The 16,281-nt window shown below is 37.7% G+C and overlaps 1 protein-coding gene across 1 annotated transcript in view; it reads left to right on the forward strand.

Annotated features, from left to right (window-relative positions):
- Positions 1–16,281, forward strand: part of acaca (acetyl-CoA carboxylase alpha) — a 266,712-nt gene that overhangs the window by 189,679 nt on the left and 60,752 nt on the right. The window contains exons 45-47 of the mRNA XM_060847834.1: positions 9,016–9,159; positions 10,148–10,268; positions 14,320–14,416. Of these exons, the coding sequence (XP_060703817.1) occupies positions 9,016–9,159; positions 10,148–10,268; positions 14,320–14,416 (362 nt within the window). The remainder of the gene's footprint in view (positions 1–9,015; positions 9,160–10,147; positions 10,269–14,319; positions 14,417–16,281) is intronic.

The following is a 16,281-nucleotide window of genomic DNA, read 5'->3' on the forward strand; positions in this document are numbered from 1 at the left end:
TATTAAATTGTGACCGAGCTGATGCTGCCTGCCATTTTGTCTGGAGATGATCATATTTTCTGATGCAGTAATATGTTGTTTACACAACTCTCCATCACTGCAACTTCAGTTGAGATACATTGTTTTCATTGTTAGAGTGGTTGATTGGACTTCTCACCAAAGTAAGTATTTAAATCTTTTTGTGACTATTTGTGCAACTGGCATTGAACATCATCTCAGTCTTCAGATGCTGCTTTGTTTTCTACTAACTGATTGCCAATGGCAGACACAGTGATCAAAAATTTACATCTGCTAATGAAGGTGAGAGCAGATAATATTTTTATCCCATTTGTTAGTCTCATAATAAATAAAATATCTCTAACCTTGGATAGATTTCAATGAAATTTAGTACATGAGATGTGTTTAATGATTAGATGTATTTAAGAAAAGATACTTGTTTTCAAATTAGTAGTGCGATGATTCACCAGACTGATTCTTAGGTCGAGAGGCTTGTCCCATGATGAAAGGCATAATAAATTAGGCCTATAGTTTATAGAGTTCAAAAGAATGACAGGTAATCTAATTGAAACCTACAAGATTCTGAAAGGGCCTGATAGAGTTGACACCAGGAAGTTGTTAGTTATGTCTGGAAAGTCTCTAGAACATAGGAGTGGAGTCATAGGATAAATGATCAGTCTCTATTGAGTTGGGCGATCAGCCATGATCGTGATGAATGATGGAGCAGGCTTGAAGGGCCAAATGGCCGGTTCCTCCTATCTTCTATGTTTCTATTTAGGTCTGAGACGAGGAGAAAATTCTTCAGTTGAAGCATTATGAATCTTTGGAATTGTATACACCAGAGTTCTGAATGCTTTATCATTGAATATATTTAATACTGGATAGATAGGTATTTTTATTTCCCAGGGAATTGAGGAATATGGGAGGAGTTGAAACTAATGGCCAACCAAATTGTATTATATGGTGGAGTAGGCTTGAGGGGCCTTATGATATACTCCTATTTCTTATGTTCTTCATGATTCACGTAGGCATCAGATATTGAAATGTGTCAGTATCAGTCACAAAGCGTTAGTTTACTTACCAATAGATTTTATGTAATTGGGATTGGACTATTTAGTTGTGTCAATTCTTGCAAACCAATTTGTGGCTGACTCAATTAATAGATGATAGATAAATTGATAGATAAAGCAAAATCCCTTTACTGCACGGCATAGACAAGATAAAGGAGAAAAGGAAATTTACTTTCAAATTAATAAAGTCACTGGGCAAGATAAAGCATCCCATCACAATTTTTAAAAAAATCTTGTGCAATTCTTTAATTGCCAGACATCTCACTCGCTGAAAACAAAACTATCACGCAGCAGTTAAAAATAAGAGCCTTGGCCACCTCAGTTTTCAGGCGCACTTTAAATGCGCACGTTCGGGCCAAGCCTCCTTTTACATATCCTGCTCCAAACATTTAACTTAATTTTCAGTCTTCACATACAAGTGGGCAATTGCATCTTTGTATTTTTGTATGAGGACTGAAATGATAGAATGACTGTTTTAAAATCAAGGATAGTGGAAAGAATTGCTGCACTTTTAAAAAGAAAGGCGCTGACATTTATTCTAAATGCCATTTACACTGCTGTTTGTTCAAACAGTGCAAAATGTTGAGTTGCAGAAGAACTAAAACCAGGGATTGTGTACTAAAAAGAAAATTTAGCAACAAGCAGCTGATTGCTCTGGATTGATGACCAGTTATTGATAGCAAAGGCCTTCTTCCTGCCAAACACAGTTAGCTCCTAGGTAGCTTAACAAAATGTGGGTATGAACAAGATGATTAGAAACTTTCAGACCTCTGGGGGGGATAAAGATGCTATCGTACTTCTGTAGTAAAAGAAAAGCCTAAAAACAGAAGAAAGCCAATTTATTTTAATTCACCAGTTTTGCTTTTAACCAATACATCAGAGACTTTATGTATAGCAAATCAGTCACTTTATGCCTTTTATAGGCAAGTGAAAGTGTTTGGAGAAGAGCAAGATTGCCAAATACCAAATCCTGGTAAGACAACGAATCACTTCAGTGGGCTCTGTCCACCTATAACATCAATGTTTTTGCGTCTATCTGTATCTGTGTACTGGGTAATAGGTAAATTGGGGTGTTTTGCAAATTTGGATAGAATCTTCAACTTTTTTTTGACAACTACAGGTATAGCAGGGCTTAAATTTCAGTGCACTATCCCATTGAGGCTTGGCTGTATGCTTCTGGTTCCATGACAACACTGCAGCCAGCTTCCTGCACCCCCCACCCCCCGCAACCACCATTTGAGTTTTTTGAACCATTCATGGAGATTTAGGATTCCCACGCAATGAACACTTGCCAGGTGTCTGGATCCCTGCTGATGAAGCACAAACCCAGGAATAGTGTACTTTCCCAAGCACTGGCTTCAGGCTGTCTCACAGCCACTCTGCTACCTTCATGCCTGTTCTGAAAGACTACCTTCCCTTATTCATGTTTCTGTATGCTGTGCCCCTTCAATAGGGCACTTGGTTTTCTTGGCATTGTGATATTGAAGGAGAGGAAGTGCCACGTTCGTTCATGTCCCAGGATTTCTTAAACACTTAGAACTAATGAGAAATGTTAGTTTGAGGATACTTAAGGGAAATGGGGCACTGTATTTTCAAAGTCTCTTGCTTGACATGGAAATAATGATGGTAGAGAAATGCTACTTTCTCAAATGCTACTATCATTTTAAACTTCTAAGTACAACAGCAGATTTAGTTCCAATAACTCTATTAAAATGAATGAACGAAAAAATCCTGTTTGTTGTTCATCACAACAAAGAAATGAAATAGTCTACGGTGGTGTGGCAAGTCATTCTGAAATGTAACCAAATATCTCAGGCTCAGACTGGTGTCTGGTCGCATTTTTGGTATTAGCAATGCTAATAAAGCAAATGATAGCTTTCTCTTCAGAGAACCTGCCATTTTAATCTGTTGTGTTTAATCTTCCTGTAGTGGTTTTACAAACCCATTAAAATAGTAAATACTGGAGCTGCGTATTCAGAACAAAAGGCTGATAAAAAGGACACTACTAAATATCAAAGAGAAATTACGTCTCTGACAGTCCTGAGCATCCGTCTGTGTCACTGCAGAGTCCCCTCAAGGTTAGGCTGTTCTTGGTTCATGGTTCCTCTACTCTGACTTGTCATTTACATTAATAGGTTGCACCCTGTGTTCAGTGTCTAGTGGAAACAGAGGAACCAGACTGGTACCATGTGTGTGATCATATTTTCACAACTGCTGACCTTGACTGCTTAACGCATGAGCGATGAAAATCTGCGATCCATCTGCTTATATCATGAAAGTTCTGACAAGTACAAACACTTCAGTGGCATTAACAGATATTTTCTTTGAAAAATAAACAATTTCTGTATGAGTTCTGCTCATTGAAACACCATGGTCTCAGCCAGTTTGTATATTCACTGTAGTTAGTGGCCTCTCAGGACAGTGTCGTGTTAGTGTATGACATTAGACCTTGCACACAATGAAAGTGGGCTCGTAACCAATGTAATATCATGTCATTTAAGATCAAATTCTTCATGCATCCAGAAATGGCACTCATTTCACTTCAGTTCTGGCCAAATGGCACCATTTTGAGTGGAGACCCACAGTGGTACTTTGAGGATCAAAAATATATGTATCTGTTGAGTGGAGACAATGCCCTTGAAATAATGGGGATTCCTAGGGTTTGTTTGTTTCAACTGTTAAATGTGTCTGTTTTTTTCCCTTCCTCTCACTCAAAATACTAATTCTGGACCAAATTTTTGAGGCACAGCAATATGCATAAAACCAAAAAATGTTATTCTTTAATCTAGTACAAAGCTTGATTCGACTGAACAAGTTATTATACTAATGTAAAAATGTCAAGAGGAGAACTTAATCTAATTTTGTACAATAGTAATGTACATTAACTTTGATCTTTTAGCCGTGGTGTGTCTCCTGGCAGAATTCATTGTGAGTCAAAGCTTCTTTTGTGTAAAGAGTGTAAGTCTCTAGTGAAAGGAATCCTTAAGATGTTTAAAATTTGTTTTAAGAGACTGCAATATTAATTGGCTCTTGAAAAATAAATGTTGTTTTTCTCATTCAGTGCAGATGTACAGACAAGAAAGATAGCACAAAAACTTTGCATCCAATACACTATATGGGAAAAATATTCAGATGTACTCTTTTGAAGAAGGTTAAGATATAGTACAAAAGTTCAGTTTAGTCTGTGTTGCATTGCTAAATAAATCTGCGGTATAACTTTATAATTTCGGCCATACTACATTTTATGGAGAACCTATTCAAATTTAGGACTTTTATTCAGAATCCCAAATTCAGAACAGTAGTATTGTCCTCCCAGAATTTGCCATGTATTAAGAGATGTTCAATCATTTTTGTATTTATTTTGCAATTTACTTCTTAGATTGCAATGTAAATGTCAGTATTTATTACTCAGTTTAGTTAAGCCTCCTCCAGAATAGTCTACAAAAGACTTTTGAATGCATTGCTTGACTTGGCATCTCTTTTGAATCAAAATATTCAATCAGCAGCAGCTAGGAGTAAAACCTATTTGAACTTAATGATTTGATAGGTTTCCCTCCTGTTACCTAATTATTGATTGATACTTTCTCTGCCTGTTCAATTTTGATACATGTTAATATGAGACTGGAGCCAGCCAGATGAAAGGTTGACACGGATTTATTTTGACTAAGCACATGATGTCAAAGCACTTATAGTTTTATATATGTTGTTTGAAATCTTATAAAATTGCTTACGATGTGAGTGGTAGATTTATAATGGATGAAACTAAAATATAAATTCAGGTACAAATGTAATTATTAACGTTGAGAAAGTAATTGATTTATAAAATGTATTTCATGTGTGGGGAAAAAATTAAATATAATGGTAAATTACTAATTAACTAATTTGTAAATTGATGAAATTTAGCTAAGTTAAATGTAGTGAGTAATTTAGTAATTTTGTGAATAAATTAGGCAATTACAAAATGGAGTGAACAGCTTACTAACTGGTGATATGAATGTTAAAGGACTTTTTGTCTGCTACATTTGCTGTCAGTCTAAGAGTGAGAATCTTGCATTTTTTCTGGATCTTTTGGAAGGAGTAGAACAGAAGCTGTATATTTTTACAGTAGGCCTAAAGCCTACTTTGTAATATTTATATGTGGAGTCTACTGTCCGTTCCAGTCATTGCTGGAACTTGTTGTAGAAGATGAACTTGTGGATGAATTTTGTGAGATCGTTATTGCAGTTAACCTGAGTGATAGTACACAGATTGTGGGCATACTGATGCCTCATTCATCAGTGTAACTGTCATCAGCGCAGTCTGCATTGTCAGTCTACTTTTGTATGACTGTTGCACACTCTGGATAGCTATTCCAGTCTTGATCCTTAAAGATAAAGTTGAAAGTTTGAAACTTTTCTTTTATCTCTGTGTAACTAGTGAAAGGTTAGGCATAAACAATACCGCTAGTGCTTCGGCTATTTCCTGCAAAAAGCCCGATACATTTTGTTCAGTCCACCTGACATATTAGCTTGTGTGTGCAATCGTATTTCAGATTGTTATGGACTCAAAGCTGTACTTAGTTACAGGCGTAGGTCTCTCAAGTGTTTGAGAGCTGCATGCTGGTGTACCTCACTCTGTGAATAAGAAAGAATAAGATTGTTGAGTTTCTTTTCACTTGTGAGTTACTTGTAGTTGCCTGGAGAAGCTGTCATTTGAGAGGAATGTTAAGTGTGAATTATTAACAGCCTACTTTGGCAGTCAAGTCGCCAAGCAAGGCACAACTCAACAAAGAGTGGGAAGTTCAATTTTCATTTCGAAATGCCTCTATCAACAGCACCAAAAGATAAGTTAATTTGTCATGTCACTCGTAGCTTTTTGTGTGATAGCCATGGCTGCTTTCTATATCTATATAACAACCAACTGCTGAATCTTGCAAGATAGTTTATGGTGTGAAGAGGTTTGGATATGAAAGTATTTATTTTTTACAATTTTATTTTAAGTCTAATGGTTGAATTGTATTACAGAAAATGTGCTTCAGGGAAAATGAATTCATAATTTCTCTGAACTTAGGAGTGGGCTGTAGTTTTTTTTAATATAAAAATCTCATTGTAACTCTCACTTACACATGCAGTGCTGCTGAGTTACGAGTCTTTCAGACTAGTGGAAGAACTCTGGTAACTCACTGTCACAGGTAAGCTATCTCTTCTATATTCAGAATTATAATCGCATAAATCATACAATGAGGAATTTGGGCTGAAGGGACTCTTCTGAAAAGGGGAAGTCGTGAGCTTGTTTACCGCATAAACTGCGCTGCTGGTTTTTATTGTGCGGTATATCTCTCCGATGCAGTCGAAATCTCAACCTGTGTTTTATTGCAGACAGTGTCAGAATGATGTGTTTGGCTTGCAATGATGTGCTTCTCTCCTCATAAAATAAACTGCCCGTGGCACAGAAGTGTTATTACAAATATCTACACGGCCAGGCAGAACGTTGAGAGGCTGAAGTGTTGATGCATTCTTTGGTGTCCACCCCAAGGGTAAATGGACTAAGGAAAGGTGTAGCATTGCTTTGCAGTTTAAATGTTGTCTGTCAGTCTCTGCCGGTTAAGACCATGATGTTAAATGCCTTAGAATCTGATACCTGATTTAACATCTGCTAGACAAAACTTATAATGCACAGATGTGGTCTCAACCTAATAGCAGCTGAATGACATTGAAAATGGTGGAGTAATCATTACAACAAACTGTACAATACATGAATTCCAGTGAGTCCATAAATCCAACACTGATTCTACAAGTGGATAGTATAGGATATTTGTTTAAAAAGATATCTGCAAATAGATCTGGTTTCTGTACATTTAAGCATGCTTTGTCATTGCACAAAGTCACCTGCAAAGTATTTCTTGCACACAGGAATGTGTTTAGTATCAAAATTGCTGGTGAAACTCAGCAGGTCTAGCAGCATATGTGGAAGAAAACAGAGTTACTATTTGAAGTCTGGTGACTCTTCATCAGAATAAGTTTCACAGCAATATCTGTTTTTGTTTCAGACCTCCAGCATCCGCAGTTCTTTGTTTTGTTTTAGCATAATTAACATGTTGACTGTGAAATGACTGCATCGGTGGTTATTGTTTTAGTAAAGTTGCATGCACCTGCCTTTAGACCTGCTCCTTCCTTCTGAAGATTTTGACAACTGCTAACTATAATTCCACTTGAATTCTAATATCCCAGTGTTCTACGAATATTGACAAACTGTTGTTGAACTATTCTACATTTTGATCCTATTTTTGCTTCAGATCTGCATTTGCATTTGAGGAAGATTTGCTGCATCATCAGAAACAACAGCAATTCCAGCCAATATCTCTTGAGTTTGGGGCACCAATGCAAATTTGAATGTTGCCCCAGTTGCAATCCGTTACCTGCACATGGACTGTTTAGATTTAGGAACACCTGTCCTGCCAGTTTTACCATTGGAAAGGCCTTGGCTTTTTTTTCATAATTCCATACCCCTTTGCCATCCAAAAGAAGAGATCATATCTAATGTTCTCCTGTTACCTATGCTGAACAGCATGGTGACAAAAGGCTTCAGGGCCCTTCTGGGCCCAAAACGCAGGAAACATTAGTGGGTCTATTGGCACTGGAAAGATGATCAACAAGTTTTCAATTTGGCAGAGTCTTTCTTATTCCATAATGAGAAAAATCAACTGCTGTGTCATTCTAGAATTTTAAGATTTGCGTAAGGATTAGTAGCTCAGGTGCTGGTTATCATAGTTGTGGGTATGTCCTGAGCTGGGAAGTTGATTTGCAGACATTTTGTCCCCTGTCTAGGTGACATTTTCAGTGCTTTGGAGCTTCCTGTGGAGCGCTGTTGTGCAGTGCTTCTGGAATTTATTTGGTCTGTTCTGCTGCTTCTGGTTCCGCTTGTTCATTGTAGTGGTCTGTGTAGCTACAGAGAAGTTCTAGAGAATTCCTAGAGGCATGGCACTCATCCAAAGACACCATCAATGAACACATTGACCTAGACCCAACATACTGACCACTAATGAGCAACTGGAGGCAGCAGGAACGGAACCAAGTAAATTCCAAAGAGACAGCACAATAGCGCTTCACAAGAAGCTCCAAAGTACTGAAGATGTCACCTCGGCAGGGGACGTACCATCTGCAAATCAACTTCCCAGCTCAGCGATCATACCCACAATGACAACATTCTTGAATTTTCCGAGGCTGTTTCATATTTCCAGCATTTTCAAGTTTGTTTTGAAATTTGGGTCAGTGTAATGAAAGATCCTTTTTAACTCTTGTGTTTGTACATTTTCTTCATGTTTTCCTTTTCCCTTTTTTTTTATTTTACACAAGGGTAAAGACTGACATGGATCAAGAGATCTGTGCACATGTTCATCTGCCAGTTAAGCGTTCCATGATTTAATGTCTACCTGGTATTGCCAATAGTGTTCAGTAGTTTTTTTTCCACTTTTCAGTTTGAAAAATCAGTTTAAAAAAATTGGAAACTGTCATTTGAAAATTGGCATTGCTAGCAGGGATGAAGGGCTTTTGCCCGAAACGTTGAATTTCCTGTTCCTTGGATGCTGCCTGACCTGCTGCGCTTTAACCAGCAACACATTTTCAGCTCTGATCTCCAGCATCTGCAGACCTCACTTTTTACTAGCAGGGACAGATGCCAAGATTATTGCCAAAATTAATTTTAGGACCGATGTTATGTTTGCTTTCAATTTTTTCACCTTTCCCTATGCCTCCTTTCCTTAAAAGTTTGAATCCTTCAAATATTTGGAGGACTTTTCCTACATCTTGCTGAACTATTCATGAATCTTTTTGGCGATTGTTAACGAAGGATGCTTTGACCAATCATTATCAAGGAGAGTCAGAAGACATTTTACTCAAGCTATCATAGCAACAATGAAGTTGATTTAATATTTGTCTTAATATTCTAATTTTATTTTCTAATTTCGAAGGTACTTGGCCGTGAGGTGTACACATCCAACAACCAATTGGGAGGTGTCCAGATCATGCATAATAATGGTGTGACTCACACAACCGTATACGATGACTTTGAGGGGGTTGTTATCATCCTTCAGTGGTTGTCCTACATGCCAAAGGTTTGTATTCCAATTTGGAATTTGACATTTTAACAAAAATGCTTTAACCTTTCAATGTGTTAGTCAGTCACTATTTATGATAACCATTAACTATTAAATTATGATCAATAATCCAACTGTTATAGGCTTAACTGCAGTAACTTATCAACTAGTATTGCATACTTTTGAGACACTAATTCACAGTTAATAGTAAATACCCTAGTTGAACACCCTGAATTTTTAAAATTTTTAGCATGCAATTCTTTTTGACAGACCAACAACACATTGGAGACCTTTTTTAAAAAAAAACTTTTTTAAGCATTTTATAATCTATTTTAATTTAACAGAGAATGAGTCATAGTTTCACTTGTGAGGTGGATAATGACATGCACTTTTATTTAAAGTCAATAGCTTGCACTGTTGTTTCTTAGCAAACAATGTCCCCTATTGCCATACGTTTGATAAACAATCGTTACTTAACAGACTACATTGTTATACAATTTGAGCTGATAGTTATGTGGTAGACAATAGCATACACTAATGCTAGGCTTAATAGGCAATGTACTGTAATGTTGCACAGTTAAGAGGATAAGGGCTGAGGTATGTCCCAGTACTATAGCACCAATACCAGAATTGACAAAGAAAATGCAAGTGGATTTTTAAAAACTTTTTGATTGAAAATAAGAATTTGAATTGTATGACTTTGAGAGGATTTATTGGGGACAAATGCAAGGAAGATATTTATATCCTTGTTTGAGGTGTTATCTATTTGACCTCTCCGAAACTTACAACTTTTTTCATAGTGACTTAATCTCCTAGCTTCTAGTGGCGGGTCCAATGTGCATGTCCCTGCTTATGTTCAATGTATGTGTTATAGTTAATTTCTTGATCGAATTTGCAATACCATGCTACAAGAGCTTAATATTTTGGACAGGTTTGTAGGTTTAGAAATACATTACTTATTGGAAATTACACTGATTTTGTTTCTCAAATTCTGATTTATATGTAGAATATATCAAGTTCAGTGCCCATCCTTAAGCCTAAGGACCCCATTGATCGAACAATTGAGTTTGTCCCCACCAAAACACCTTATGATCCTCGATGGATGCTTGCTGGAAGACCTCACCCAAGTAAGAAAAAGAAATCTTGTACTTTGGTTAAATCGTATTTCATGGCTAATTGAATTTATTTCTCTCAAGTATTAAAGAAAATCTTAGTTAAGCAGCTGTGGTTGAGATATTAACCTGTACTTTCCCACTTGGTTATCAAGCATCCAATTGAGTGAGGAGCTGTGTTGTCTTTTTAGTTTAAAACTACACTTTCTGAGGACACAGTGCCGATTTTTTTAGTCTTCCACTTTTCAGTTCTACCTTCCTATATTAATATGGTTCTTATCTTGCAGTGATAGTTATCCACTTTAATACAACTAAATGGTCAGTTTAGTCATGTTCTGATGGACTTGACAGTGACCATAGGCAGCCTATCGTGACTGTGGAATATGTTTACTCATCAGTTTCTGCAGATGCCCTGCAGCATTGCATTGGAGTCTTTACACAAGTGGAAGTGATAGTTATTCTTTTTCAATTCTTAACCAAAGGGTAGAAGCCAATTGCAGCATTCCTACCATTAATCTGCCTGTGATCAACTCACATGAGGTTAAAATCTGGAACTTCCTTGCACTTAACTGGAACACAGACAGTTTTACATTCCATTCCATAGTTATCTGAAAAAGAAAGATGTAGAGTGCAAAACCACAACCCATCTAATTCTATGTTATTGGAATTATGTAATAATGGCTTTCTTCAACTGTATATTTTTTAAAACGTCGATTAGATTAGATTCCCTACAGTGTGAAAACAGGCCCTTCGGCCCAACAAGTCCACACCGACCCTCCGAAGAGTAACCCACCCAGATCCATTTCCCCTCTGACTAATGCACCTAACACTATGGGCAATTTAGCATGGTCAATTCACCTGACTTGCACATCTTTGGACTGTGGGAGGAAACTGGAACACCTGGAGGAAACCCATGCAGACACTGGGAGAATGTGCAAACTCCACACAGTCAGTTGCCCGAGGCTGGAATCGAACCTGGGACCCAGGTGCTGTGAGGCAACAGTGCTAACCACTGAGCCACCATGCCGCCCTATGAAATTACTTTTGTGGTAGTTTCCCAGTGAAAGTTGCTTTAGTTGTGTGATCTAGTTTGAGTGAGTTGTACCTCAAAGTCACTAATTGCTGCTAATCATCTTCAACTGTCTAACTGCAAAGGATTCAGTTGATGAATTAGTGACTCCTGAGCAGTTCTGGCATAGCACAACTTGACACTGAACCATTCAGATGTCAGTTTTAGATCGGGACTAATAACTGGAAAAATAGAGCAGTAACATTCTGAGCAGTACACTGGGGAGGAAAGGCTGAAAAGCTATTTAGTCAGCTGTCCCATATGCCAACAAGTCTTGAGCAGCTTATGTGTAATATGGATCATGGAATCCGGAATGACACCGGGGTTTGCAATTTTCTGATATACGAATGACAATCACTTATATTAGTTATTTGCTCATAGTAAACATTAGAGTTACTGGACAGGTTCATAATTGTAAATAGATTTTACTGTACAGAAGTCCAAAATAATCAATACCTCCTGCTATAGTATCTTTAAGGATTGTGACCTCATAAGACTCCTTACTACTTCTACTACTACTTGGACCAACTTCCAAGTTTAGATTCACCAAATTGCAATTGGTCTTGCTTTTTTCTTCAATCTCTTTGACCCTCACCTAGATTTTCTGATTTTGAAATAATCAGAATAAACAGCTAGAGTCCTCCTTGGAAAGCAGCTGAGCTCAATTGGTAATACACTTGAGGTGAAAGGTTTCATTGAGACTGCCACTTCAGTACAGTGCTGGGGAAGTGCTGCTATTGTCAGATCAGATTTTGATCTGAGACCTACCTCAGTTGTTCAGTGAACATGGTCATTTTCAAGGATAACTTTGGAGTCCTCCTGGTGTCCAGGCAAACAAACTTTCTTCAATGAATGCAACACAAAATAGTTTCACTGGTCATTCATTTCTTGCTGTTTATGGGTTAGGTGTGTGCAAATGCGTTCATCTACATTAGTGATAGCACTTCAAAATTGTTATATGTGAAGTGCTTGAAATGTGTCAGAAAAGCTTAATGAGATGTTTTAAGCATGCATGTTTGTTCTTTTTTTGTCTATTTGGATGAGAGAGTTAAGTGCTGAGAGAAAGGAATGGTCCAGCTTTATGCTATAACCACTTGTTTGAGTATTCATTATGTTGTAGTGAGGTAATTGTTCCTGTCTCTAGAATGCTGTACCAGCAATGTTTCTAGTGACTACAGCTCCTAATTTAGTAAGAAGTTTAAAGACCAGATGATTCCTGGTGATAAGTTACTTCAGATTTCCCATAGGTTAAAAGTTAAAGTAATTTATTATAGGAGATAGCACTGCGATATTCTTCATATTGACAACAAACACAGGTTTGGAATGTAAAAGGCAGTCAGTGACACCTGACTTCAAGATAATTCCAGGATTGATGGTCACATTATACTATAGCTTTGAAATCACAAGAATTGAGAAGTAGACTAACAATATGGTAATTACAGTTTTGCTTTTGATTAAAACATTTGTTGAAGTGATTAAGTTAACACGATTGCTTATCTAAACCTCTGGGGTTTAAATTGCTTTTTTGTACGTTTTTTTTTTACTTAACTCTCCTTAGTTAACTGAATTCTTTCTCTCTAGCTCTTTCAAGTTATTTTTCCCCAAATCCCAGTTAGGTAGGGAAGTGGATGTTGACACTTAAACCGTGGTTTTTTAATGTCAGTGAAGAAGTGTTCTTAATCAGCCAATAGTGGAAGAATGCACAATATCAAACCCAGTTCAAACATGACTGGTCAGATGCACAGAATAATGGTGAGTGGAATTCAATCAGGAGAAGACTCAGATGATGCCTTTGCCAGAGACAGACAGGTTAAGGAAATACACAATAAATGATTGCATTCTCGGGTGGAGAGGAACAAGATGCGTATGGTGTATGTTTGTAGATTCTTGAAGAGAGCACAACACATAAATTAGATAAATCAACGTTTCAGGCAAAAGCCCTTCGTCAGGAATCATATTCGGGCTTTTTCCCGAAATGTCAATTTTCCTGCTCCTTGGATGCTGCCTGACCTGCTGTGTTTTTCCAGCACCACTCTAATCTTGACTCTAATCTCTAGCATCTGCAGGACCCACTTCTGTCTAGAAAAATGAGGTAGTCTAGAAGTTGCTCATCACCATCTTCTTGAGCAAATCTGAATGGCAACAAATGCTAACCTAGTCAGCTATGCCCATTTCACTTGGGGAAAAAAGTAAATTAAAAAGAGAAGATAAATGGGATACTTTCCTTTATTGGTTGAGGCCTGTAGTATGAACAGAGAGTTGGTTCTGACAGTGTACAAAATACTAAGTAGGTCCCAGCTGGAGTCCTGCAAACAGGCCTGATCATTACACGATGGGTGTGATCATGCTAAACAAAATACAAAAGAAAAATACAAGGTTGTTTCCAAGAATGAAGAATTTTACCAGTGAAGATTGATTGAATAGAATGGGCCTTAATGATTGAGACAAAGTTTAATGGAGGTATGTAAATTTCTGAGGATTTTCAATAGAATATATAGGAAGAATCTATTTCCATTCATAGAGAAGTCAATGATGAGGGACTGCTGATTTAAAGTAATTGGTGAAAGAATTAGAGGGAACCTGATTAATTCAGGAAGTCGCCTGAAATAGTAATAGAAACAGAAACCCTTATTTAGAAAATATTTGAGCATGCACTTGAGGTGCTACAAGGTACATGATTACAGATGAAGAGGTGGAAGGTAGGATAATGCTGGATAGTTCTATTTTGATCAGCATAGTAAATATGGGCAGAATAGCCTCCTCCTTTGCTGCAAATTTCTATTTTTAATTGGAATATTCCACGTGTGGCTTCAGCCAAAAACTCATAAATGCTATTCAAGGTAACTTGGTAAGGTCCCACACACTGGTCACCTTCATGGCCAGAGAATGTTCCCAGCTGCCTTGCATCGGTGATTAAAGTGGGTGAGGGAAGGGAACCTCTTCCACCTAAAAAGTACAGTTAAAGAAAAATGATACATATTATGAACTTCCTTGCAGCACAAAAAGGACAATGGCAGAGTGGCTTCTTTGACTATGGGTCCTTCATGGAGATCATGCAGCCGTGGGCACAGACAGTGGTGGTGGGGAGAGCCAGGTAAATAATACCTTTCTTTCTTTGGTTCATTATTTTTCCTACCCTGCTTCAGGACGATCAAGGATGCTGGTAAGACCCATTGAGAAAATAATGCCCCTTGCATTCTTTGCACCTCAAAATTACAGCTCACTTAGAATGGACGTAGAGTCATAGATTTCAAAGTAATCAAAGTTTTAGAAAGCATTTGATACCACACCACATTTGCATCAAATAGTTATAAATGGATTTTCAGGTAAGTGTGACGAGGTAATGTGAACTTATTCCCTGTCATTTCAAACAGTGTGAAAGGAACAATTCATGTACAATCTGTCCTCTCCATTACATTAGAATAGATTCTCTACAGTATGGAAACAGGCCCTTCGGTCCAACAAGTCCACACCGACCCTTTGAAGAGTAACCCACCCAGACCCATTTCCCTACCCTACTTTTACCCCAATTAATGCCCCTAACACAGTGGACAGTGTACTGCAGAAGAAGGCCAACTGCCCTTTAAGAACTACCAATTATTCCAACTCTCCTCATTCCTTTGTAAATAATCCTTTTTTTAACCTTTTTTAAATGGAAATCCAGTTCTCTTTTGCAAGTTCTATCAAATAGAACTATTCTAGAAATCATAGCTAAAAATAGGAAACCTATGGAAACACATATCAGTGCAATCAGTAGTTTTAGTTAACAGCTTGTGTGTGACCCTGCATTCAAAACTGTCCATCTGCAGCCAGGAAAGTGGCAGTTAGTTTTCCTACCACTAGCTGCACGCTACAGACTGACCGCACCCGCTTGTTAAAATGGCCCTCACATTTCAGAGAAAGCAGCTTCACAGTGAGTATCAAGACTGTTGTCTGCAATAACATTATGATATAAAGAGACCAGAACAGAGTGCTTGTATTCCACCCTTCCCCTACTCCCTCAGATTAAATGAACTCTTTCCCACCTACTCCCTCTCAACCACCCAAATCATCTGCAATTCATTTCTTGCTTCTTTTGACTGACACTCTTCCAAAGACAGATAAATGACTGTTCTTTTGTTTGGCATGATGAAATGATGGCAATTACGGAGATGTTTTCAATGACACAGCACTCTGAAATACTTAAGTGCAAGTGTGTGTAAATGAGGCAACATTAGAACAGAGATATGACGAGAAACAAAGCAGCTTTGAGCTTATACTTTCTTTCCTGTACAGATATTTGATGTAGGTGTATTTGGGTCAGCAAATCTGATCTTAAATATTTTGTCAAATTTATGCAAACCCCAATACATATTTTTGCTTGTGTGTTAGATTCATCGAAAAAGGACCAAGGTTAAGTGAAAAACATTGTTAACTTGAATGAGTTCCCTGTCTTTGTTATCAGAAAAGGATCATTCTGATATCTGCTTTTAGCTTGTGTTTTTTTTGTTGCAATAGCTTGCTCGCTACAGAGCTCAATCCTGTTTTGCCCTTGCTTTTAAATGTTTTAGGTTTAAATGATTAGCTTCATCCTGGGATTCGCTTAGGCATTACTGTCCTGCCTAGGTCAAGCCCATGACCAACGTTTCACTCACCTATCGTCTACATGTGGATTTTTATACAAGAATCACTGAACAATAACAGGCAACGAGCCCAGCATCTTACTTTTGCTTTGTCACCCAAATGTTTTGAGTCAGTTCTGTCACACTGTCATGACCTAGCTGAGTAATAGAAATATACAACACGGAAACAGACTCTTCGGTCCAACTCATCCCTGCCGCCCAGATATTCTCCCCTAATCTTGTCCCATTTACCAGCATTTGGACCATATCCCTCCAAACCCTTCCTAATCATTTTTCCATCCAGATGTCTTTTAAATGCTGTAATTGTATCAGGCACCACCACTTCCTCTAGCGGCTT

The sequence above is a fragment of the Hemiscyllium ocellatum genome, chromosome 31 (assembly GCF_020745735.1).
Source record: "Hemiscyllium ocellatum isolate sHemOce1 chromosome 31, sHemOce1.pat.X.cur, whole genome shotgun sequence".
In the NCBI taxonomy this organism is placed as follows: Eukaryota; Metazoa; Chordata; class Chondrichthyes; order Orectolobiformes; family Hemiscylliidae; genus Hemiscyllium; species Hemiscyllium ocellatum.